Raw genomic sequence first — 21736 nt, forward strand, 5'->3', positions numbered from 1 at the left:
CAAGGGCTGAGTGCAGCCGCTCCACGCAGCCCCAAGGCAGAGCATCCCGGCTGCCACATCTGGCTTTGGATCGCTCCAACTTCTCAGGCAGAGGGCTCAGAAGATCAGGCCTGGCAGGGCTCACCCAACCAGCCAGTTTAGGCCCGGCAGGCCTAAACTCATGAGACCTGGTTCTGCTGTGGAGAACAGGTGGAAGCAGTTCACTTGCCTGGCTGAGGCCTGGAGCCTGCTTCCACCCCTCCCTCACCTCACTTCAGGCCTGGCTGCCCCCTGTCAGGGCTCTCTGCATGGAGGCGTGTTCTTTTTTGTGCTCTGTGTGCCATCCTGATCTTCAGGATGGGTTGAGCACTTTTGTCTCTGCTTTCTGGATTGAGTTCTTTGCCTTTTGGGGGGAACCAGCAGAGCGTGTCTGCTGTTGCCTTTGTATCCAATCGCCGTTTGGGGTGAAGGGTTCTGCTTTAGACTTTGTGGGCTGGGTCTGAGGAGGCCCCTGAGGGTCTGTGGCTTTGAGCATCACTCAGTGGCAGTTGTTAGTTGTAGGGTGAGCTGAGCGTGTGTGTGAATGGTGGCACTGAGAGCTGTGTGCATTCCTTGGCGAGGCCAAGCAGTGTGGAGGTGCTTCTGTCCTTAGCTGTGCAAGTCAGGAGTGAAGCATGTTTCTCAGTTTCTGCGGCTGAGAGCTTTTAGTTTGCTCGTGCAGCTTTGCTGCGAGCGATGCAGAGCTGTCAGGCTGACTTGGGTTCCTTTGCCACTCTCAGCAGCAATGAAGCCAGTAATAGCTTCTGTAAGTGCATTGCAGTTGAGAAATTAGCTAGGTTTGGCAGTAGAAATGCTGTGTTGGAGGGATTGTTGGTGACCGTGAGCTGACAGCATAAGCCTTGTATTGGCAACTGGCTTCTGTGACATGGATTAATTGCAGCTCATTTTAGGGGAGGAGCCTGGGCTTTGATTGAATCGTATTGTGGAAGAGGGGAAGGGAAAGCTTCTGTGGCTAAGAACCTGTTGTGAGTTGTAGTGCTGTAGCACTGTCTTTGTAGCTAGGCTTTCTGTTTGTTCTTTCGTGGGACTTTTGTCTCTTTCCTTCTCCTACTCTTACCTGACCATCTTTGTGCTGATGATTGCCTGTGTGGAAAATGAAGGTATTGTTTCTGCACTGAACATTGAAAAGGGCAATCGATCTAAGGAATTAAGCTGTAACACGTCCTTGGAAACAGTTGATGTGGAAAGTAAGAATACCATATACGTCTTAGTAACGTATTTGAGAAACATAGTTCCCAACTTACCTAACAAATTCTTTCTCACAAAGCTGCAATAGATGTTAAATGTTCTAAACAAGGTGGGTATAGTGTTCTGAACTAGGAGACCCATGGTAAGGTTGTTCATTAGACCGGCAGAAGCGAAATACATGTAAGAAACTTTCAAGGAGTCAGGGCTTTACACAAGGCAGAGCTGTCCCACTCTGTGGGAATGTGAGGATGCCGTGTGCAGGCTCCAAGATACTCCCCTCCATCCTCCTTCCGAGCTTATCTCCATGCTAGGACAGACGGATGACCAGAACAATGACCAGTGTAGAAGGGGCACAAGTGTTAGGGGGGTAATTAAACAATTAAGAGGCCATGTTTATGTTTCTGTTGTCAAACAGACACCCGAAAGTTACGACCAAATGTTTGTTAAGAAAGCGATGGTTAGAAGGCAATTAACCAATCAAGATATTTGGGTGTGGGCGGCAAAGATTTGTGTTTACTTGGTATTTGTATGATGAGCGAAGCGTCGTGAAAGAGTGTGAACCTGCAGTACTCAGCCAGTGAGGAACCAGGGCAGAAAGAGATCAGCGTCGGGCAATAGGGGATAAAAGATGGAGCACTGTTTTCTGAGTGCTGTCCTGCTTGCGGGAGGCCCGCCATTGCAATTGCGAATAAAATCTGCTTTATCAGAGAAACCATCCCGGAAAATTATTTGGATATTTCCAACACTGCCCACAATGTCCGTGTGAAATGTCTCATCCCTCTTGGAAGGCTGCGAGGAAAGCGAATCTCTGGGATCCCACAAACAAAGCACTCCCTGCCCGGCAGGGTCGCGGGAGCCATGGAGTCACAACAGTGACGCAGAGGATGGATGCCGGGTCATTTATTGGGCGTTCCAACAAGGAATCAACGACTTCCAGCCAAAACGAAGCAACTTTCTGACAACGGGCCTTCAACGTTACAGGTAGAGCCCTTTGGAACAGGACTTGTTTCCGCATCACCTGCTTGAAGATCGATTCAGGCGACGGCCACTAAAGGAAAACGAGTAATAGTACATTGAGAGCAAAGAAAAGAGAAAGCAGAGAGGGGTCAGCACTCCCAGACAGGCCGGGCAGCAGGCTGCCGGTGCCAGCGTCACAATGGGCAGCGGCCAGCACCGGCCACGCTGTCATCGCGTCGCCGTGGCGACGTTTGTGACACGGGCACCCGGGAGGGGTATAAAGGCAGAGCGCGGCGGTGGGTCCCACATCCTGAAGGAGCATCTGGCAGAGAGCAGACGCATCTGAAGGATGAGCTCCGGCATGGCTGGCGCCAACAAGGAGCGACCCGCCGGCGCGAGGCGGAACAGGAGGAGCGAGGTCAGCCCCGCAGCGGGGTGTGCCTCCAGTCCCACATGCACCGACACCAAAGGTACACGGGTCCACGGCCAGCACAGGAGCGGTGCTGCAGCCAACCTCGGCACGGAGACGGCACTTTCCATCTGCCGCCTGGCTCCCGCCTGGCCGCGGTAGCGGTGCCGGGAAGCGGCAGATGCAGAGTGTGACCTGCTTTTCCTTTGCCCTCCAGAGCGAGTTGCCGTCTGGGATGCGGTGGCTGCTTACGTACGGGAGCAGCTCCTGGGGCAGAAGGTGTGTTGGCTGTCGGGTTCCTCCTCTCCCTGTCCAGCTCAGCCTGGACTTCCTCCCAGTCTTCCCCTCCACACAAAGCAGGAAACTCCCCCCACGTTTCTCAGCTGGGCATCCCACGGCCTTCCTGCAAATGCACGATCACTTGTGCTGGGCACTGCCGTGTCTCACGGCTGATCCCGCTCTCTGGAAGCCTCTGGATCCCATGAGGCTGCTTCTGCCCCGCCTGCTGTGCTGCATCTGGGAGGGCGAGGGGAAGGAGAGGACCGTGCAGCCCCTTCCCAAAGCCATTCCCGATGCCAAGGCTCGTGCCTCTGAACGGCGGGAGAGGGCTCCTGAGCTCTGTCCCTACCTTGGAGCCCCTGCGGCTCTTCCTCCAGCCGTCCCATAACCCTTCCGCCCTTCCTTTCTCTTCCACTTGCAGGGGGTTTGGATTCCCACCTTCGGCTCCTTTGACACCGTCTCCAAAGACATCCGGACCGAGGATGGGACCGTGACTCTGCGGTGGCCTGTGTTTCACCTGGCCTCAAACCTCATAGCCATGCACCACCTCAAGCCCCGCAGGGAGTCCCTGCCAGGTAGGAGGGGGGATTCAACTTTTGCTGGCTTCGTGGACAGGGCAAACGGCCACCGCCTCCATTGCCAAAAGCAAACCTCCCCCGCTGAGGAGCCTGTCCAAACGTGGCGCCGTTCTGGCTGATGTCCACCAGAAGCACTTCTAGAGAAGCACCTGCAGAAAACCAACCGTATCATCAACTCCGTCCCTTGCATTTTTCAGTCCTTAGGAAGGTGGAGCCCATGAAATACAGCAAGGCGGCCGCAGCTGCCTCTCTGAACTGGGAGACACTCAGGACCGGCATCCAGAGCACTGTGGCCCTGCTCTCTGGCTGCCTGCAGAATGGGGAGAACGTTGCCGTTGTCCTAAAGGACATCGGCGTGCTCCTCATAGACGGACTGACCTTCCAAATGAAATTCTTCTTTGACTTCCTGGAGCAGCTGTCAGGGAAAGAGAAATTCAGAAGAGCTACTTTCAAGGTGAGCTGCAATTTCTCTGTGGCCCAGGCACTGCCGTGAGCCTTGCAGTGCCCGCACACGGCCCACCAGGACCTGGCAGCTCCTCGGGCCGTGCAGGTGCTGTGCTGCTGTCAGCTCTCCCTGCCTTGGGCTCCTGGTGTCCCCAGTGCCTCAGCCGTGACAAGGACGTCCCACATCCTCCCCATTTCTCCCCTGCAGGCCCCCTGGCTGCTGAATGTGGTGGTGTCTCGGGTGGCACCGGTGGCCTCCCTGGTGCACTCTGGCTGCCTTGTCGTCTTTCCCACGTGAGTACGGTGGTGGCTGTGGCTGCTGCTTGATGCAGCTGCTCAGCTCTCGTTCCGGAGCGCTTGTTCCTTGTGTCCATGACTGTCCTGCCCATCAGCATATGTCATAGAATCCTAGAATGATTTGAGCTGGAAGGAACCCCGAAGGGGCACCCAGTCCCACTTCCCTGCAGGGAACAGGGACACCTACCCCCAGATGAGGCTGCTCTGAGCCTGGTCCAGCCCGACCTCGAATGCCCGTCCGGGCACCCACCACTTCTCTGGGCAAGATGTCCCGGTGCCTCGCCACCCTTCTGTCAAAAACTTCTTCCTTATATCCAATCTCAGTCTTCCCTCCTGCCCTTTGAAACTATTTCCCCCTCACCTATCCCGACTGACCCTGCTCAAGACTTGAGAACGTAGTGTGCTTAATGCAGCATGAAAATAGGCCTGGTAGCAGTCCAGCAGAGAAAGCAACAAGGATTGCTGGAGCGCAGCGTCACACCGGTCGTTGTCTTCTCCTTGCGTGCAGGTTTCAAATGGAGTTTGTACCCAGACCACCACCCGCAATACGCCGCAAGTCTTCAGGAAGCATCTCTGGTCAGGAGACGCCAAAGAAAGAAGCCACTTTGCCACCTCTTGACCAGGGCAAGAAAGGTAAAACAGCTGCCAGTTCCTTTCCGCGGCACGGGCAACATACTTGAGATGGGAAATCCCCTGCTGACCATCAGCCTTGTGAGTGAGCTAAAGGGCTGATGGTGAATCTCCGCTGCCTTCCCCATTCCAGTGAGATTTGCTGGCCGTCCAACCTTCATCAAGCGGTTGAGCGCAGACAGCATTGATGGAGGACACTTCAGACGGATAAGGAGCTTACTGCTGAAGGAGAGCTCCACGTCCAGGTGAGGCTGGAGGCTCCGGGCCGGGATGTGACCCAACGAGAGCCCATTCCCCAGCCCCAAAGGGTCGCTGATTGTGGCCACCCAACAGTGCTGAACGCAGCACCTACCGTGCAGGGATGGGGACGCCAGGAGCCCCCAGCTCACACGGCTGGCCCCTCTGCGCATCTCAGGAGAGCAACGGGGCAGCCGCTGAGCAGTCAGTGGGGAGCGCTGCGCTGCACCGAGGCTCCTGGCTCAGGCTTGCAGCATGCGGCCCCCAAGCCATCAGCCACTCACGCGGACCCCTCCCGCTCTGTCCTTTCAGTCTGCTGCCAGCGATCCAGAGAGTGCCTGTAGACCAGGAGCAGCCGGTGAGCTGCCAGCTGCAGGGGGAGGCAGGAACATCAAGCCAACAAGACCTGCGCCGAGCACCGGGAACCAAACACGTGAGCTTCCTTGATGAAGAACTGGGGGCAGAAAAAGCTCATTGTGACGGTGCGGCGCGAATATTGCAGACAGCCAAGGCCTCACCCCATCAGATCTCCTTGAGGCCAACAACACCTGTCCGAAGAGATTCAATATCTTCCTCAAGGGCTGAGTCTACGGAGCCTCAAGGCAGACCATCCAGGCTCCCACTGGCATGCGACTCAGTGAAACTTCTCCGCAAGAGGGCAAGGAAGACCAGGCCCGTGCAGGAAACACCAGAGCACATGGCAGCGCCACCACTTCGTGGTGCGTGCAGCCTGCCTGAGGAGTCTTCCAGCAACCGCTCTGGATCGCTGCCACCCATAAACGAAGAAACGGGGTCTCCCAGGTGTCAGTCTCCGAAGACCAAAGCCCCACCTCGCAGGAAGGGCTCACCCTAGCCATGCTGATGCGGGCAAGGGGTGCCCGGGACAGGCAGAACTCAACTGGAGGCTGCAAAACAGATGCATGAATCCCATCTGCATCGAATCCAATACAAAACCAGGCTGCCCAGGGCCCCATCCAGCCTCGCCTTGAACACCTCCAGGGGCGGACGGGGCATCCACAACCTCTCTGGGCAGCTGCTTCCAGCATCTCACCACTCTCCAATCTGACATCCCATCTTCAACTCAAAACCATTTCCCCTTGGCCTGACGTTAGCTACACTATCGAAGAATTGGCTCCCCTCCTGTTTGTAGGCTCCCTTTATGTACTGGAAGGCTGCAGTGAGGTCACCCCGCTGCCTTCCCTTCTCCAGGCCAAACAAGGAGATCTAGAGTGAAATGTAGAGGGGCAAAAGTGTCAATAAAGCTTTAAACATCTCCAGAATGCCTGGGACAGTGTCATTGCGTCTTGTTACTCCAGCTCTTGCGCTGGTGGAGGGAGAAAGAATTGTGAGAGGGCATCAGAGCGTCTCACGATGCTTTACTTGATGCCAAAGGAAATCCAGCGTCTCTTTTGTCTTAGCTGGATCACAAGCCCGTTGGCCTTTGACCTGGCAGGGCCCCCCAGCTGGCCGCCTATTTGCTTGGCTGGGTCCCCCCGGCCAGCCAGCTATTGGCCTGGCAGGGTTTCTGGATGGCCAGCCGGCTTTTTTCCTGCTAGTGTCCCCACGGTTGGCCAGCCGTTGGCCTGGCCGGGGCTCCCAGGCCGGCTGCAAAACGTGTGACCTTCCCTGGTGAAGCACAGGGAGCAGAAAAAGCCGACATCGTGAGGGTGCCGTGCCCAAATTGCAGAAAGCCAAGGCCTCATGCTCTCAGGTCACCTTGAGGCCAACAACAGCTTTCATAAACGATACAAGTAGATCTTCCTCAAGGGCTGAGTCCTGTCTACTCAGCCGCAAGGCAGACCATCCAGGCTCCCACTGGCATGCACCGGAGCAGATGGCAGCATCAGCACTTGGTGTGAGACAGCCTGCCTGAGGAGTCTTCCGCCAACACATCTGGATTGCTGCCACCCATAAGGAAAGAAATGGGGTCTCCCAAGTGTCGGCCTCTGAAGACCAAAGCCCCAGCCCACAGGAAGGCACATCCTACCCACGCCTCGGTCCAGCTGGCCAGCCAACTTTTGACCTGCCAGGGTCCCCAGCCAGTCAGTCAGCTTTTCCAAAGACTCAGGATCTCCCTCAAGGGCTGAGTGCAGCCGCTCCACGCAGCCCCAAGGCAGAGCATCCCGGCTGCCACATCTGGCTTTGGATCGCTCCAACTTCTCAGGCAGAGGGCTCAGAAGATCAGGCCTGGCAGGGCTCACCCAACCAGCCAGTTTAGGCCCGGCAGGCCGCCCCCAGGCCGACTGGTCTTTAAACTTCATGAGACCTGGTTCTGCTGTGGAGAACAGGTGGAAGCAGTTCACTTGTCTGGCTGAGGCCTGGAGCCTGCTTCCACCCCTCCCTCACCTCACTTCAGGCCTGGCTGCCCCCTGTCAGGGCTCTCTGCATGGAGGCGTGTTCTTTTTTGGTGCTCTGTGTGCCCTGATCTTCAGGATGGGTTGAGCACTTTTGTCTCTGCTTTCTGGATTGAGTTCTTTGCCTTTTGGGGGGAACCAGAGAGCGTGTCTGCTGTTGCCTTTGTATCCAATCGCCGTTTGGGGTGAAGGGTTCTGCTTTAGACTTTGTGGGCTGGGTCTGAGGAGGCCCCTGAGGGTCTGTGGCTTTGATCATCACTCAGTGGCAGTTGTTAGTTGTAGGGTGAGCTGAGCGTGTGTGTGAATGGTGGCACTGAGAGCTGTGTGCATTCCTTGGCGAGGCCAAGCAGTGTGGAGGTGCTTCTGTCCTTAGCTGTGCAAGTCAGGAGTGAAGCATGTTTCTCAGTTTCTGCGGCTGAGAGCTTTTAGTTTGCTCGTGCAGCTTTGCTGCGAGCGATGCAGAGCTGTCAGGCTGACTTGGGTTCCTTTGCCACTCTCTCAGCAGCAATGAAGCCAGTAATAGCTTCTGTAAGTGCATTGCAGTTGAGAAATTAGCTAGGTTTGGCAGTAGAAATGCTGTGTTGGAGGGATTGTTGGTGACCGTGAGCTGACAGCACAAGCCTTGTATTGGCAACTGGCTTCTGTGACATGGATTAATTGCAGCTCATTTTAGGGGAGGAGCCTGGGCTTTGATTGAATCGTATTGTGGAAGAGGGGAAGGGAAAGCTTCTGTGGCTAAGAACCTGTTGTGAGTTGTAGTGCTGTAGCACTGTCTTTGTAGCTAGGCTTTCTGTTTGTTCTTTCGTGGGACTTTTGTCTCTTTCCTTCTCCTACTCTTACCTGACCATCTTTGTGCTGATGATTGCCTGTGTGGAAAATGAAGGTATTGTTTCTGCACTGAACATTGAAAAGGGCAATCGATCTAAGGAATTAAGCTGTAACACGTCCTTGGAAACAGTTGATGTGGAAAGTAAGAATACCATATACGTCTTAGTAACGTATTTGAGAAACATAGTTCCCAACTTACCTAACAAATTCTTTCTCACAAAGCTGCAATAGATGTTAAATGTTCTAAACAAGGTGGGTATAGTGTTCTGAACTAGGAGACCCATGGTAAGGTTGTTCATTAGACCGGCAGAAGCGAAATACATGTAAGAAACTTTCAAGGAGTCAGGGCCTTTACACAAGGCAGAGCTGTCCCACTCTGTGGGAATGTGAGGATGCCGTGTGCAGGCTCCAAGATACTCCCCTCCATCCTCCTTCCGAGCTTATCTCCATGCTAGGACAGACGGATGACCAGAACAATGACCAGTGTAAAGGGGCACAAGTGTTAGGGGGGTAATTAAACAATTAAGAGGCCATGTTTATGTTTCTGTTGTCAAACAGACACCCGAAAGTTACGACCAAATGTTTGTTAAGAAAGCGATGGTTAGAAGGCAATTAACCAATCAAGATATTTGGGTGTGGGCGGCAAAGATTTGTGTTTACTTGGTATTTGTATGATGAGCGAAGCGAGAGTGTGAACCTGCAGTACTCAGCCAGTGAGGAACCAGGGCAGAAAGAGATCAGCGTCGGGCAATAGGGGATAAAGATGGAGCACTGTTTTCTGAGTGCTGTCCTGCTTGCGGGAGGCCCGCCATTGCAATTGCGAATAAAATCTGCTTTATCAGAGAAACCATCCTCGAAAATTATTTGGATATTTCCAACCACTGCCCACAATGTCCGTGTGAAATGTCTCATCCCTCTTGGAAGGCTGCGAGGAAAGCGAATCTCTGGGATCCCCCAAACAAACAAAGCACTCCCTCCCCGGCAGGGTCGCGGGAGCCATGGAGTCACAACAGTGACGCAGAGGATGGATGCCGGGTCATTTATTGGGCGTTCCAACAAGGAATCAACGACTTCCAGCCAAAACGAAGCAACTTTCTGACAACGGGCCTTCAACGTTACAGGTAGAGCCCTTTGGAACAGGACTTGTTTCCGCATCACCTGCTTGAAGATCGATTCAGGCGACGGCCACTAAAGGAAAACGAGTAATAGTACATTGAGAGCAAAGAAAAGAGAAAGCAGAGAGGGGTCAGCACTCCCAGACAGGCCGGGCAGCAGGCTGCCGGTGCCAGCGTCACAATGGGCAGCGGCCAGCACCGGCCACGCTGTCATCGCGTCGCCGTGGTGACGTTTGTGACACGGGCACCCGGGAGGGGTATAAAGGCAGAGCGCGGCGGTGGGTCCCGCATCCTGAAGGAGCATCTGGCAGAGAGCAGACGCATCTGAAGGATGAGCTCCGGCATGGCTGGCGCCAACAAGGAGCGACCCGCCGGCGCTAGGCGGAACAGGAGGAGCGAGGTCAGCCCCGCAGCGGGGAGTGCCTCCAGTCCCACATGCACCGACACCAAAGGTACACGGGTCCACAGCCAGCACAGGAGCGGTGCTGCAGCCAACCTCGGCACGGAGACGGCACTTTCCATCTGCCGCCTGGCTCCCGCCTGGCCGCGGTAGCGGTGCCGGGAAGCGGCAGATGCAGAGTGTGACCTGCTTTTCCTTTGCCCTCCAGAGCGAGTTGCCGTCTGGGATGCGGTGGCCGCCTACGTACGGGAGCAGCTCCTGGGGCAGAAGGTGTGTTGGCTGTCGGGTTCCTCCTCTCCCTGTCCAGCTCAGCCTGGACTTCCTCCCAGTCTTCCCCTCCACACAAAGCAGGAAACTCCCCCCACGTTTCTCAGCTGGGCATCCCACGGCCTTCCTGCAAATGCACGATCACTTGTGCTGGGCACTGCCGTGTCTCACGGCTGATCCCGCTCTCTGGAAGCCTCTGGATCCCATAGGCTGCTTCTGCCCCGCCTGCTGTGCTGCATCTGGGAGGGCGAGGGGAAGGAGAGGATCGTGCAGCCCCTTCCCAAAGCCATTCCCGATGCCAAGGCTCGTGCCTCTGAACGGCGGGAGAGGGCTCCTGAGCTCTGTCCCTACCTTGGAGCCCCTGCGGCTCTTCCTCCAGCCATCCCATAACCCTTCCGCCCTTCCTTTCTCTTCCACTTGCAGGGGGTTTGGATTCCCACCTTCGGCTCCTTTGACACCGTCTCCAAAGACATCCGGACCGAGGATGGGACCGTGACTCTGCGGTGGCCTGTGTTTCACCTGGCCTCAAACCTCATAGCCATGCACCACCTCAAGCCCCGCAGGGAGTCCCTGCCAGGTAGGAGGGGGGATTCAACTTTTGCTGGCTTCGTGGACAGGGCAAACGGCCACCGCCTCCATTGCCAAAAGCAAACCTCCCCCGCTGAGGAGCCCGTCCAAACGTGGCGCCGTTCTGGCTGATGTCCACCAGAAGCACTTCTAGAGAAGCACCTGCAGAAAACCAACCGTATCATCAACTCCGTCCCTTGCATTTTTCAGTCCTTAGGAAGGTGGAGCCCATGAAATACAGCAAGGCGGCCGCAGCTGCCTCTCTGAACTGGGAGACACTCAGGACCGGCATCCAGAGCACTGTGGCCCTGCTCTCTGGCTGCCTGCAGAATGGGGAGAACGTTGCTGTTGTCCTAAAGGACATCGGCGTGCTCCTCATAGACGGACTGACCTTCCAAATGAAATTCTTCTTTGACTTCCTGGAGCAGCTGTCAGGGAAAGAGAAATTCAGAAGAGCTACTTTCAAGGTGAGCTGCAATTTCTCTGTGGCCCAGGCACTGCTGTGAGCCTTGCAGTGCCCGCACACGGCCCACCAGGACCTGGCAGCTCCTCGGGCCGTGCAGGTGCTGTGCTGCTGTCAGCTCTCCCTGCCTTGGGCTCCTGGTGTCCCCAGTGCCTCAGCCGTGACAAGGACGTCCCACATCCTTCCCATTTCTCCCCTGCAGGCCCCCTGGCTGCTGAATGTGGTGGTGTCTCGGGTGGCACCGATGGCCTCCCTGGTGCACTCTGGCTGCCTTGTCGTCTTTCCCACGTGAGTACGGTGGTGGCTGTGGCTGCTGCTTGATGCAGCTGCTCAGCTCTCGTTCCGGAGCGCTTGTTCCTTGTGTCCATGACTGTCCTGCCCATCAGCATATGTCATAGAATCCTAGGATGATTTGAGCTGGAAGGAACCCCGAAGGGGCACCCAGTCCCACTCCCCTGCAGGGAACTGGGACACCTACCCCCAGATGAGGCTGCTCTGAGCCTGGTCCAGCCCGACCTCGAATGTCTGTCCGGGCACCCACCACTTCTCTGGGCAAGATGTCCCGGTGCCTCGCCACCCTTCTGTCAAAAACTTCTTCCTTATATCCAATCTCAGTCTTCCCTCCTGCCCTTTGAAACTATTTCCCCCTCACCTATCCCGACTGACCCTGCTCAAGACTTGAGAACGTAGTGTGCTTAATGCAGCATGAAAATAGGCCTGGTAGCAGTCCAGCAGAGAAAGCAACAAGGATTGCTGGAGCGCAGCGTCACACCGGTCGTTGTCTTCTCCTTGCGTGCAGGTTTCAAATGGAGTTTGTACCCAGACCACCACCCGCAATACGCCGCAAGTCTTCAGGAAGCATCTCTGGTCAGGAGACGCCAAAGAAAGAAGCCACTTTGCCACCTCTTGACCAGGGCAAGAAAGGTAAAACAGCTGCCAGTTCCTTTCCGCGGCACGGGCAACATACTTGAGATGGGAAATCCCCTGCTGACCATCAGCCTTGTGAGTGAGCTAAAGGGCTGATGGTGAATCTCCGCTGCCTTCCCCATTCCAGTGAGATTTGCTGGCCGTCCAACCTTCATCAAGCGGTTGAGCGCAGACAGCATTGATGGAGGACACTTCAGACGGATAAGGAGCTTACTGCTGAAGGAGAGCTCCACGTCCAGGTGAGGCTGGAGGCTCCGGGCCGGGATGTGACCCAACGAGAGCCCATTCCCCAGCCCCAAAGGGTCGCTGTTTGTGGCCACCCAACAGTGCTGAACGCAGCACCTACCGTGCAGGGATGGGGACGCCAGGAGCCCCCCAGCTCACACGGCTGGCCCCTCTGCGCATCTCAGGAGAGCCACAGGGCAGCTGCTGAGCAGTCAGTGGGGAGGGCTGCGCTGCACCGAGGCTCCTGGCTCAGGCTTGCAGCATGCGGCCCCCAAGCCATCAGCCACTCACGCGGACCTCTCCCGCTCTGTCCTTTCAGTCTGCTGCCAGCGATCCAGAGAGTGCCTGTAGACCAGGAGCAGCCGGTGAGCTGCCAGCTGCAGGGGGAGGCAGGAACATCAAGCCAACAAGACCTGCGCCGAGCACCGGGAACCAAACACGTGAGCTTCCTTGATGAAGAACTGGGGGCAGAAAAAGCTCATTGTGACGGTGCGGCGCGAATATTGCAGACAGCCAAGGCCTCACCCCATCAGATCTCCTTGAGGCCAACAACACCTGTCCGAAGAGATTCAATATCTTCCTCAAGGGCTGAGTCTGCGGAGCCTCAAGGCAGACCATCCAGGCTCCCACTGGCATGTGACTCAGTGAAACTTCTCCGCAAGAGGGCAAGGAAGACCAGGCCCGTGCAGGAAACACCAGAGCACATGGCAGCGCCACCACTTCGTGGTGCGTGCAGCCTGCCTGAGGAGTCTTCCAGCAACCGCTCTGAATCGCTGCCACCCATAAACGAAGAAACGGGGTCTCCCAGGTGTCAGTCTCCGAAGACCAAAGCCCCACCCCGCAGGAAGGGCTCACCCTAGCCATGCTGATGCGGGCAAGGGGTGCCCGGGACAGGCAGAACTCAACTGGAGGCTGCAAAACAGATGCATGAATCCCATCTGCATCATATCCAATACAAAACCAGGCTGCCCAGGGCCCCATCCAGCTTCGCCTTGAACACCTCCAGGGGCGGACGGGGCATCCACAACCTCTCTGGGCAGCTGCTTCCAGCATCTCACCACTCTCCAATCTGACATCCCATCTTCAACTCAAAACCATTTCCCCTTGGCCTGATGTTAGCTACACTATCGAAGAATTGGCTCCCCTCCTGTTTGTAGGCTCCCTTTATGTACTGGAAGGCTGCAGTGAGGTCACCCCGCTGCCTTCCCTTCTCCAGGCCAAACAAGGAGATCTAGAGTGAAATGTAGAGGGGCAAAAGTGTCAATAAAGCTTTAAACATCTCCAGAATGCCTGGGACAGTGTCATTGCGTCTTGTTACTCCAGCTCTTGCGCTGGGAGGGAGAAAGAATTGTGAGAGGGCATCAGAGCGTCTCACGATGCTTTACTTGATGCCAAAGGAAATCCAGCGTCTCTTTTGTCTTAGCTGGATCACAAGCCCGTTGGCTTTTGACCTGGCAGGGCCCCCCAGCTGGCCGCCTTTTTGCTTGGCCGGGTCCCCCCGGCCAGCCAGCTATTGGCCTGGCAGGGTTTCTGGATGGCCAGCCGGCTTTTTTCCTGCTAGTGTCCCCACGGTTGGCCAGCCGTTGGCCTGGCCGGGGCTCCCAGGCCGGCTGCAAAACGTGTGACCTTCCCTGGTGAAGCACAGGGAGCAGAAAAAGCCGACATCGTGAGGGTGCCGTGCCCAAATTGCAGAAAGCCAAGGCCTCATGCCCTCAGGTTACCTTGAGGCCAACAACAGCTTTCATAAACGATACAAGTAGATCTTCCTCAAGGGCTGAGTCCTGTCTACTCAGCCGCAAGGCAGACCATCCAGGCTCCCACTTCTGGCATGTGACTCAGTGAAACTTCTCAGGCAGAGGCCAAGGAAGATGGGGCCAGTGCAGGAAGCACCGGAGCAGATGGCAGCATCAGCACTTGGTGTGAGACAGCCTGCCTGAGGAGTCTTCCGCCAACACATCTGGATTGCTGCCACCCATAAGGAAAGAAATGGGGTCTCCCAAGTGTCGGCCTCTGAAGACCAAAGCCCCAGCCCACAGGAAGGCACATCCTACCCACGCCTTGGTCCAGCTGGCCAGCCAACTTGTGACCTGCCAGGGTCCCCACATTCATGCCGGCCAGCTTTTGTCCTGGCACAGGCCCCCAGCTGGCCAGGAGGCTTTTGGTTTGGCAGCTCTCCTTGGTTGGCCGGGAGGCTTCTGGCCAGGCAAAGCAACCCGGCTCAGTCGGCTGGCTGGCTTTGTCCTGTCAGGCCTTTCCCCCAGCTATCGGCCTGGCAGGGCACTCGCAGGCAGCTGGGATGCTCCTAACCAGGCAGGATTACCTAGAGCAGCCGGCCAACCGGCTTTTAACCCTGCAGGGCCCCCGGGCCGGCCAGCTGGCTTTTAACCTGGCAGGACCTCCCAGGCCGGCCGGGAGTCTTCTGGCCTGGCAGGGCTTCCTCAACCAGCTGGCCAGCCAGCTACTGGCCGGCAGGGTCTCTGGACGGCTTTTTTCCTGGTAGGTCCCCCTGGTTGGCTGCCTATTGGCCTGGCCGGGCCTCCCAGGCCGGCCGCCCTTCACCTGGCAGGGCTCCCCTGAACGGCCAGCCGGCTTTCGGCCTGGCCCAACTGGCCGGCCAGGAGGCTTCGGGCCTTGTAAGGGTTCCCCAGCCAGTCGGCCAGCTTTTCCAAAGACTCAGGATCTCCCTCAAGGGCTGAGTGCAGCCGCTCCATGCAGCCCCAAGGCAGAGCATCCCGGCTGCCACATCTGGCTTTGGATCGCTCCAACTTCTCAGGCAGAGGGCTCAGAAGATCAGGCCTGGCAGGGCTCACCCAACCAGCCAGTTTAGGCCCGGCAGGGTCCGCCCCCAGGCCGACTGGTCTTTAAACTTCATGAGACCTGGTTCTGCTGTGGAGAACAGGTGGAAGCAGTTCACTTGCCTGGCTGAGGCCTGGAGCCTGCTTCCACCCCTCCCTCACCTCACTTCAGGCCTGGCTGCCCCCTGTCAGGGCTCTGCATGGAGGCGTGTTCGTTTTTGGTGCTCTGTGTGCCCTGATCTTCAGGATGGGTTGAGCACTTTTGTCTCTGCTTTCTGGATTGAGTTCTTTGCCTTTTGGGGGGAACCAGAGAGCGTGTCTGCTGTTGCCTTTGTATCCAATCGCCGTTTGGGGTGAAGGGTTCTGCTTTAGACTTTGTGGGCTGGGTCTGAGGAGGCCCCTGAGGGTCTGTGGCTTTGAGCATCACTCAGTGGCAGTTGTTAGTTGTAGGGTGAGCTGAGCGTGTGTGTGAATGGTGGCACTGAGAGCTGTGTGCATTCCTTGGCGAGGCCAAGCAGTGTGGAGGTGCTTCTGTCCTTAGCTGTGCAAGTCAGGAGTGAAGCATGTTTCTCAGTTTCTGCGGCTGAGAGCTTTTAGTTTGCTCGTGCAGCTTTGCTGCGAGCGATGCAGAGCTGTCAGGCTGACTTGGGTTCCTTTGCCACTCTCTCAGCAGCAATGAAGCCAGTAATAGCTTCTGTAAGTGCATTGCAGTTGAGAAATTAGCTAGGTTTGGCAGTAGAAATGCTGTGCTGGAGGGATTGTTGGTGACCGTGAGCTGACAGCACAAGCCTTGTATTGGCAACTGGCTTCTGTGACATGGATTAATTGCAGCTCATTTTAGGGGAGGAGCCTGGGCTTTGATTGAATCGTATTGTGGAAGAGGGGAAGGGAAAGCTTCTGTGGCTAAGAACCTGTTGTGAGTTGTAGTGCTGTAGCACTGTCTTTGTAGCTAGGCTTTCTGTTTGTTCTTTCGTGGGACTTTTGTCTCTTTCCTTCTCCTACTCTTACCTGACCATCTTTGTGCTGATGATTGCCTGTGTGGAAAATGAAGGTATTGTTTCTGCACTGAACATTCAAAAGGGCAATCGATCTAAGGAATTAAGCTGTAACACGTCCTTGGAAACAGTTGATGTGGAAAGTAAGAATACCATATACGTCTTAGTAACGTATTTGAGAAACATAGTTCCCAACTTACCTAACAAATTCTTTCTCACAAAGCTGCAATAGATGTTAAATGTTCTAAACAAGGTGGGTATAGTGTTCTGAACTAGGAGACCCATGGTAAGGTTGTTCATTAGACCGGCAGAAGCGAAATACATGTAAGAAACTTTCAAGGAGTCAGGGCCTTTACACAAGGCAGAGCTGTCCCACTCTGTGGGAATGTGAGGATGCCGTGTGCAGGCTCCAAGATACTCCCCTCCATCCTCCTTCCGAGCTTATCTCCATGCTAGGACAGACGGATGACCAGAACAATGACCAGTGTAAAGGGGCACAAGTGTTAGGGGGGTAATTAAACAATTAAGAGGCCATGTTTATGTTTCTGTTGTCAAACAGACACCCGAAAGTTACGACCAAATGTTTGTTAAGAAAGCGATGGTTAGAAGGCAATTAACCAATCAAGATATTTGGGTGTGGGCGGCAAAGATTTGTGTTTACTTGGTATTTGTATGATGAGCGAAGCGAGAGTGTGAACCTGCAGTACTCAGCCAGTGAGGAACCAGGGCAGAAAGAGATCAGCGTCGGGCAATAGGGGATAAAGATGGAGCACTGTTTTCTGAGTGCTGTCCTGCTTGCGGGAGGCCCGCCATTGCAATTGCGAATAAAATCTGCTTTATCAGAGAAACCATCCTCGAAAATTATTTGGATATTTCCAACACTGCCCACAATGTCCGTGTGAAATGTCTCATCCCTCTTGGAAGGCTGCGAGGAAAGCGAATCTCTGGGATCCCCCAAACAAACAAAGCACTCCCTGCCCGGCAGGGTCGCGGGAGCCATGGAGTCACAACAGTGACGCAGAGGATGGATGCCGGGTCATTTATTGGGCGTTCCAACAAGGAATCAACGACTTCCAGCCAAAACGAAGCAACTTTCTGACAACGGGCCTTCAACGTTACAGGTAGAGCCCTTTGGAACAGGACTTGTTTCCGCATCACCTGCTTGAAGATCGATTCAGGCGACGGCCACTAAAGGAAAACGAGTAATAGTACATTGAGAGCAAAGAAAAGAGAAAGCAGAGAGGGGTCAGCACTCCCAGACAGGCCGGGCAGCAGGCTGCCGGTGCCAGCGTCACAATGGGCAGCGGCCAGCACCGGCCACGCTGTCATCGCGTCGCCGTGGTGACGTTTGTGACACGGGCACCCGGGAGGGGTATAAAGGCAGAGCGCGGCGGTGGGCCCCGCATCCTGAAGGAGCATCTGGCAGAGAGCAGACGCATCTGAAGGATGAGCTCCGGCATGGCTGGCGCCAACAAGGAGCGACCCGCCGGCGCGAGGCGGAACAGGAGGAACGAGGTCAGCCCCGCAGCGGGGAGTGCCTCCAGTCCCACATGCACCGACACCAAAGGTACACGGGTCCACAGCCAGCACAGGAGCGGTGCTGCAGCCAACCTCGGCACGGAGACGGCACTTTCCATCTGCCGCCTGGCTCCCGCCTGGCCGCGGTAGCGGTGCCGGGAAGCGGCAGATGCAGAGTGTGACCTGCTTTTCCTTTGCCCTCCAGAGCGAGTTGCCGTCTGGGATGCGGTGGCCGCCTACGTACGGGAGCAGCTCCTGGGGCAGAAGGTGTGTTGGCTGTCGGGTTCCTCCTCTCCCTGTCCAGCTCAGCCTGGACTTCCTCCCAGTCTTCCCCTCCACACAAAGCAGGAAACTCCCCCCACGTTTCTCAGCTGGGCATCCCACGGCCTTCCTGCAAATGCACGATCACTTGTGCTGGGCACTGCCGTGTCTCACGGCTGATCCCGCTCTCTGGAAGCCTCTGGATCCCATGAGGCTGCTTCTGCCCCGCCTGCTGTGCTGCATCTGGGAGGCGAGGGGAAGGAGAGGATCGTGCAGCCCCTTCCCAAAGCCATTCCCGATGCCAAGGCTCGTGCCTCTGAACGGCGGGAGAGGGCTCCTGAGCTCTGTCCCTACCTTGGAGCCCCTGCGGCTCTTCCTCCAGCCATCCCATAACCCTTCCGCCCTTCCTTTCTCTTCCACTTGCAGGGGGTTTGGATTCCCACCTTCGGCTCCTTTGACACCGTCTCCAAAGACATCCGGACCGAGGATGGGACCGTGACTCTGCGGTGGCCTGTGTTTCACCTGGCCTCAAACCTCATAGCCATGCACCACCTCAAGCCCCGCAGGGAGTCCCTGCCAGGTAGGAGGGGGGATTCAACTTTTGCTGGCTTCGTGGACAGGGCAAACGGCCACCGCCTCCATTGCCAAAAGCAAACCTCCCCCGCTGAGGAGCCCGTCCAAACGTGGCGCCGTTCTGGCTGATGTCCACCAGAAGCACTTCTAGAGAAGCACCTGCAGAAAACCAACCGTATCATCAACTCCGTCCCTTGCATTTTTCAGTCCTTAGGAAGGTGGAGCCCATGAAATACAGCAAGGCGGCCGCAGCTGCCTCTCTGAACTGGGAGACACTCAGGACCGGCATCCAGAGCACTGTGGCCCTGCTCTCTGGCTGCCTGCAGAATGGGGAGAACGTTGCTGTTGTCCTAAAGGACATCGGCGTGCTCCTCATAGACGGACTGACCTTCCAAATGAAATTCTTCTTTGACTTCCTGGAGCAGCTGTCAGGGAAAGAGAAATTCAGAAGAGCTACTTTCAAGGTGAGCTGCAATTTCTCTGTGGCCCAGGCACTGCTGTGAGCCTTGCACACGGCCCACCAGGACCTGGCAGCTCCTCGGGCCGTGCAGGTGCTGTGCTGCTGTCAGCTCTCCCTGCCTTGGGCTCCTGGTGTCCCCAGTGCCTCAGCCGTGACAAGGACGTCCCACATCCTCCCCATTTCTCCCCTGCAGGCCCCCTGGCTGCTGAATGTGGTGGTGTCTCGGGTGGCACCGGTGGCCTCCCTGGTGCACTCTGGCTGCCTTGTCGTCTTTCCCACGTGAGTACGGTGGTGGCTGCGGCTGCTGCTTGATGCAGCTGCTCAGCTCTCGTTCCGGAGCGCTTGTTCCTTGTGTCCATGACTGTCCTGCCCATCAGCATATGTCATAGAATCCTAGAATGATTTGAGCTGGAAGGAACCCCAGCTGGAAGGGGCACCCAGTCCCACTCCCCTGCAGGGAACTGGGACACCTACCTCCAGATGAGGCTGCTCTGAGCCTGGTCCAGCCCGACCTCGAATGTCTGTCCGGGCACCCACCACTTCTCTGGGCAAGATTTCAGAAATTCTTCTGTCAAAAACTACTTCCTTATATCCAATCTCAGTCTTCCCTCCTGCCCTTTGAAACTATTTCCCCCTCACCTATCCCGACTGACCCTGCTCAAGACTTGAGAACGTAGTGTGCTTAATGCAGCATGAAAATAGGCCTGGTAGCAGTCCAGCAGAGAAAGCAACAAGGATTGCTGGAGCGCAGCGTCACACCGGTCGTTGTCTTCTCCTTGCGTGCAGGTTTCAAATGGAGTTTGTACCCAGACCACCACCCGCAATACGCCGCAAGTCTTCAGGAAGCATCTCTGGTCAGGAGACGCCAAAGAAAGAAGCCACTTTGCCACCTCTTGACCAGGGCAAGAAAGGTAAAACAGCTGCCAGTTCCTTTCCGCGGCATGGGCAACATACTTGAGGTGGGAAATCCCCTGCTGACCATCAGCCTTGTGAGTGAGCTAAAGGGCTGATGGTGAATCTCCTCTGCCTTCCCCATTCCAGTGAGATTTGCTGACCGTCCAACCTTCATCAAGCGGTTGAGCGCAGACAGCATTGATGGAGGACACTTCAGACGGATAAGGAGCTTACTGCTGAAGGAGAGCTCCACGTCCAGGTGAGGCTGGAGGCTCCGGGCTGGGATGTGACCCAACGAGAGCCCATTCCCCAACCCCAAAGGGTCACTGTTTGTGGCCGCCCAACAGTGCTGAACGCAGCACCTACCGTGCAGGGATGGGGGACGCCAGGAGCCCCCCAGCTCACACGGCTGGCCCCTCTGCGCATCTCAGGAGAGCCACGGGGCAGCCGCTGAGCAGTCTGTGGGGAGCGCTGCGCTGCACCGAGGCTCCTGGCTCAGGCTTGCAGCATGCGGCCCCCAAGCCATCAGCCACTCACGCGGACCCCTCCCGCTCTGTCCTTTCAGTCTGCTGCCAGCGATCCAGAGAGTGCCTGTAGACCAGGAGCAGCCGGTGAGCTGCCAGCTGCAGGGGGAGGCAGGAACATCAAGCCAACAAGACCTGCGCCGAGCACCGGGAACCAAACACGTGAGCTTCCTTGATGAAGAACTGGGGGCAGAAAAAGCTCATTGTGACGGTGCGGCGCGAATATTGCAGACAGCCAAGGCCTCACCCCATCAGATCTCCTTGAGGCCAACAACACCTGTCCGAAGAGATTCAATATCTTCCTCAAGGGCTGAGTCTGCGGAGCCTCAAGGCAGACCATCCAGGCTCCCACTGGCATGCGACTCAGTGAAACTTCTCCGCAAGAGGGCAAGGAAGACCAGGCCCGTGCAGGAAACACCAGAGCACATGGCAGCGCCACCACTTCGTGGTGCGTGCAGCCTGCCTGAGGAGTCTTCCAGCAACCGCTCTGAATCGCTGCCACCCATAAACGAAGAAACGGGGTCTCCCAGGTGTCAGTCTCCGAAGACCAAAGCCCCACCCCGCAGGAAGGGCTCACCCTAGCCATGCTGATGCGGGCAAGGGGTGCCCGGGACAGGCAGAACTCAACTGGAGGCTGCAAAACAGATGCATGAATCCCATCTGCATCGTATCCAATACAAAACCAGGCTGCCCAGGGCCCCATCCAGCTTCGCCTTGAACACCTCCAGGGGCGGACGGGGCATCCACAACCTCTCTGGGCAGCTGCTTCCAGCATCTCACCACTCTCTCTGGAAAGAACAATCCCATCTGACATCACATCTTCAATCCCATCTTCAACTCAAAACCATTTCCCCTTGGCCTGATGTGAGCTACACTATCGAAGAATTGGCTCCCCTCCTGTTTGTAGGCTCCCTTTATGTACTGGAAGGCTGCAGTGAGGTCACCCCGCTGCCTTCCCTTCTCCAGGCCAAACAAGGAGATCTAGAGTGAAATGTAGAGGGGAAAAAGTGTCAATAAAGCTTTAAACATCTCCAGAATGCCTGGGACAGTGTCATTGCGTCTTGTTACTCCAGCTCTTGCGCTGGTGGAGGGAGAAAGAATTGTGAGAGGGCATCAGAGCGTCTCACGATGCTTTACTTGATGCCAAAGGAAATCCAGCGTCTCTTTTGTCTTAGCTGGATCACAAGCCCGTTGGCTTTTGACCTGGCAGGGCCCCCCAGCTGGCCGCCTTTTTGCTTGGCCGGGTCCCCCCGGCCAGCCAGCTATTGGCCTGGCAGGGTTTCTGGATGGCCAGCCGGCTTTTTTCCTGCTAGTGTCCCCACGGTTGGCCAGCCGTTGGCCTGGCCGGGGCTCCCAGGCCGGCTGCAAAACGTGTGACATTCCCTGGTGAAGCACAGGGAGCAGAAAAAGCCCATCGTGAGGGTGCCGTGCCCAAATTGCAGAAAGCCAAGGCCTCATGCCCTCAGGTTACCTTGAGGCCAACAACAGCTTTCATAAACGATACAAGTAGAT

At 56.2% G+C, this 21736-nt stretch overlaps 3 protein-coding genes and 2 pseudogenes across 5 annotated transcripts; 3 read left to right on the forward strand and 2 right to left on the reverse strand.

Moving 5' to 3' along the window:
- The first annotated feature begins 1978 nt into the window (after nt 1-1978).
- Nucleotides 1979-5988, forward strand: LOC109364504 (uncharacterized). Its single transcript, XM_085215128.1, has 8 exons — nt 1979-2654; nt 2811-2872; nt 3294-3447; nt 3648-3904; nt 4103-4188; nt 4700-4824; nt 4955-5066; nt 5371-5988. The coding sequence occupies exons 1-8, from the start codon at nt 2534-2536 to the stop codon at nt 5909-5911; spliced, it is 1458 nt and encodes a 485-aa protein (XP_085071254.1). The 5' UTR covers nt 1979-2533; the 3' UTR covers nt 5912-5988.
- A 3276-nt stretch (nt 5989-9264) lies between these two features.
- Nucleotides 9265-12539, reverse strand: LOC146542003 (uncharacterized; annotated as a pseudogene). Its single transcript, XR_014880784.1, has 2 exons — nt 10676-12539; nt 9265-10592 (listed from the first exon to the last, which is right to left on the reverse strand). The product of XR_014880784.1 is annotated as an uncharacterized LOC146542003 (transcript).
- LOC146542004 (uncharacterized) lies at nt 10563-13439 on the forward strand. The gene is made up of 6 exons (XM_085215079.1): nt 10563-10599; nt 10800-11056; nt 11255-11340; nt 11852-11976; nt 12107-12218; nt 12524-13439. The coding sequence occupies exons 1-6, from the start codon at nt 10563-10565 to the stop codon at nt 13062-13064; spliced, it is 1158 nt and encodes a 385-aa protein (XP_085071205.1). The 3' UTR covers nt 13065-13439.
- Nucleotides 13440-17018: 3579 nt separating this feature from the next.
- LOC146542005 (uncharacterized) lies at nt 17019-20276 on the reverse strand (annotated as a pseudogene). The gene is made up of 2 exons (XR_014880775.1): nt 19761-20276; nt 17019-19657 (listed from the first exon to the last, which is right to left on the reverse strand). The product of XR_014880775.1 is annotated as an uncharacterized LOC146542005 (transcript).
- On the forward strand, nt 18317-20806 carry LOC146542006 (uncharacterized). The gene is made up of 6 exons (XM_085215080.1): nt 18317-18353; nt 18554-18810; nt 19000-19085; nt 19593-19717; nt 19848-19959; nt 20266-20806. The coding sequence occupies exons 1-6, from the start codon at nt 18317-18319 to the stop codon at nt 20804-20806; spliced, it is 1158 nt and encodes a 385-aa protein (XP_085071206.1).
- The last annotated feature ends 930 nt before the right edge of the window (nt 20807-21736 follow it).

Source organism: Meleagris gallopavo, unplaced genomic scaffold (genome assembly GCF_905368555.1).
Source record: "Meleagris gallopavo unplaced genomic scaffold, MGAL_WU_HG_1.1 scaffold_4, whole genome shotgun sequence".
Taxonomy (NCBI): Eukaryota; Metazoa; Chordata; class Aves; order Galliformes; family Phasianidae; genus Meleagris; species Meleagris gallopavo.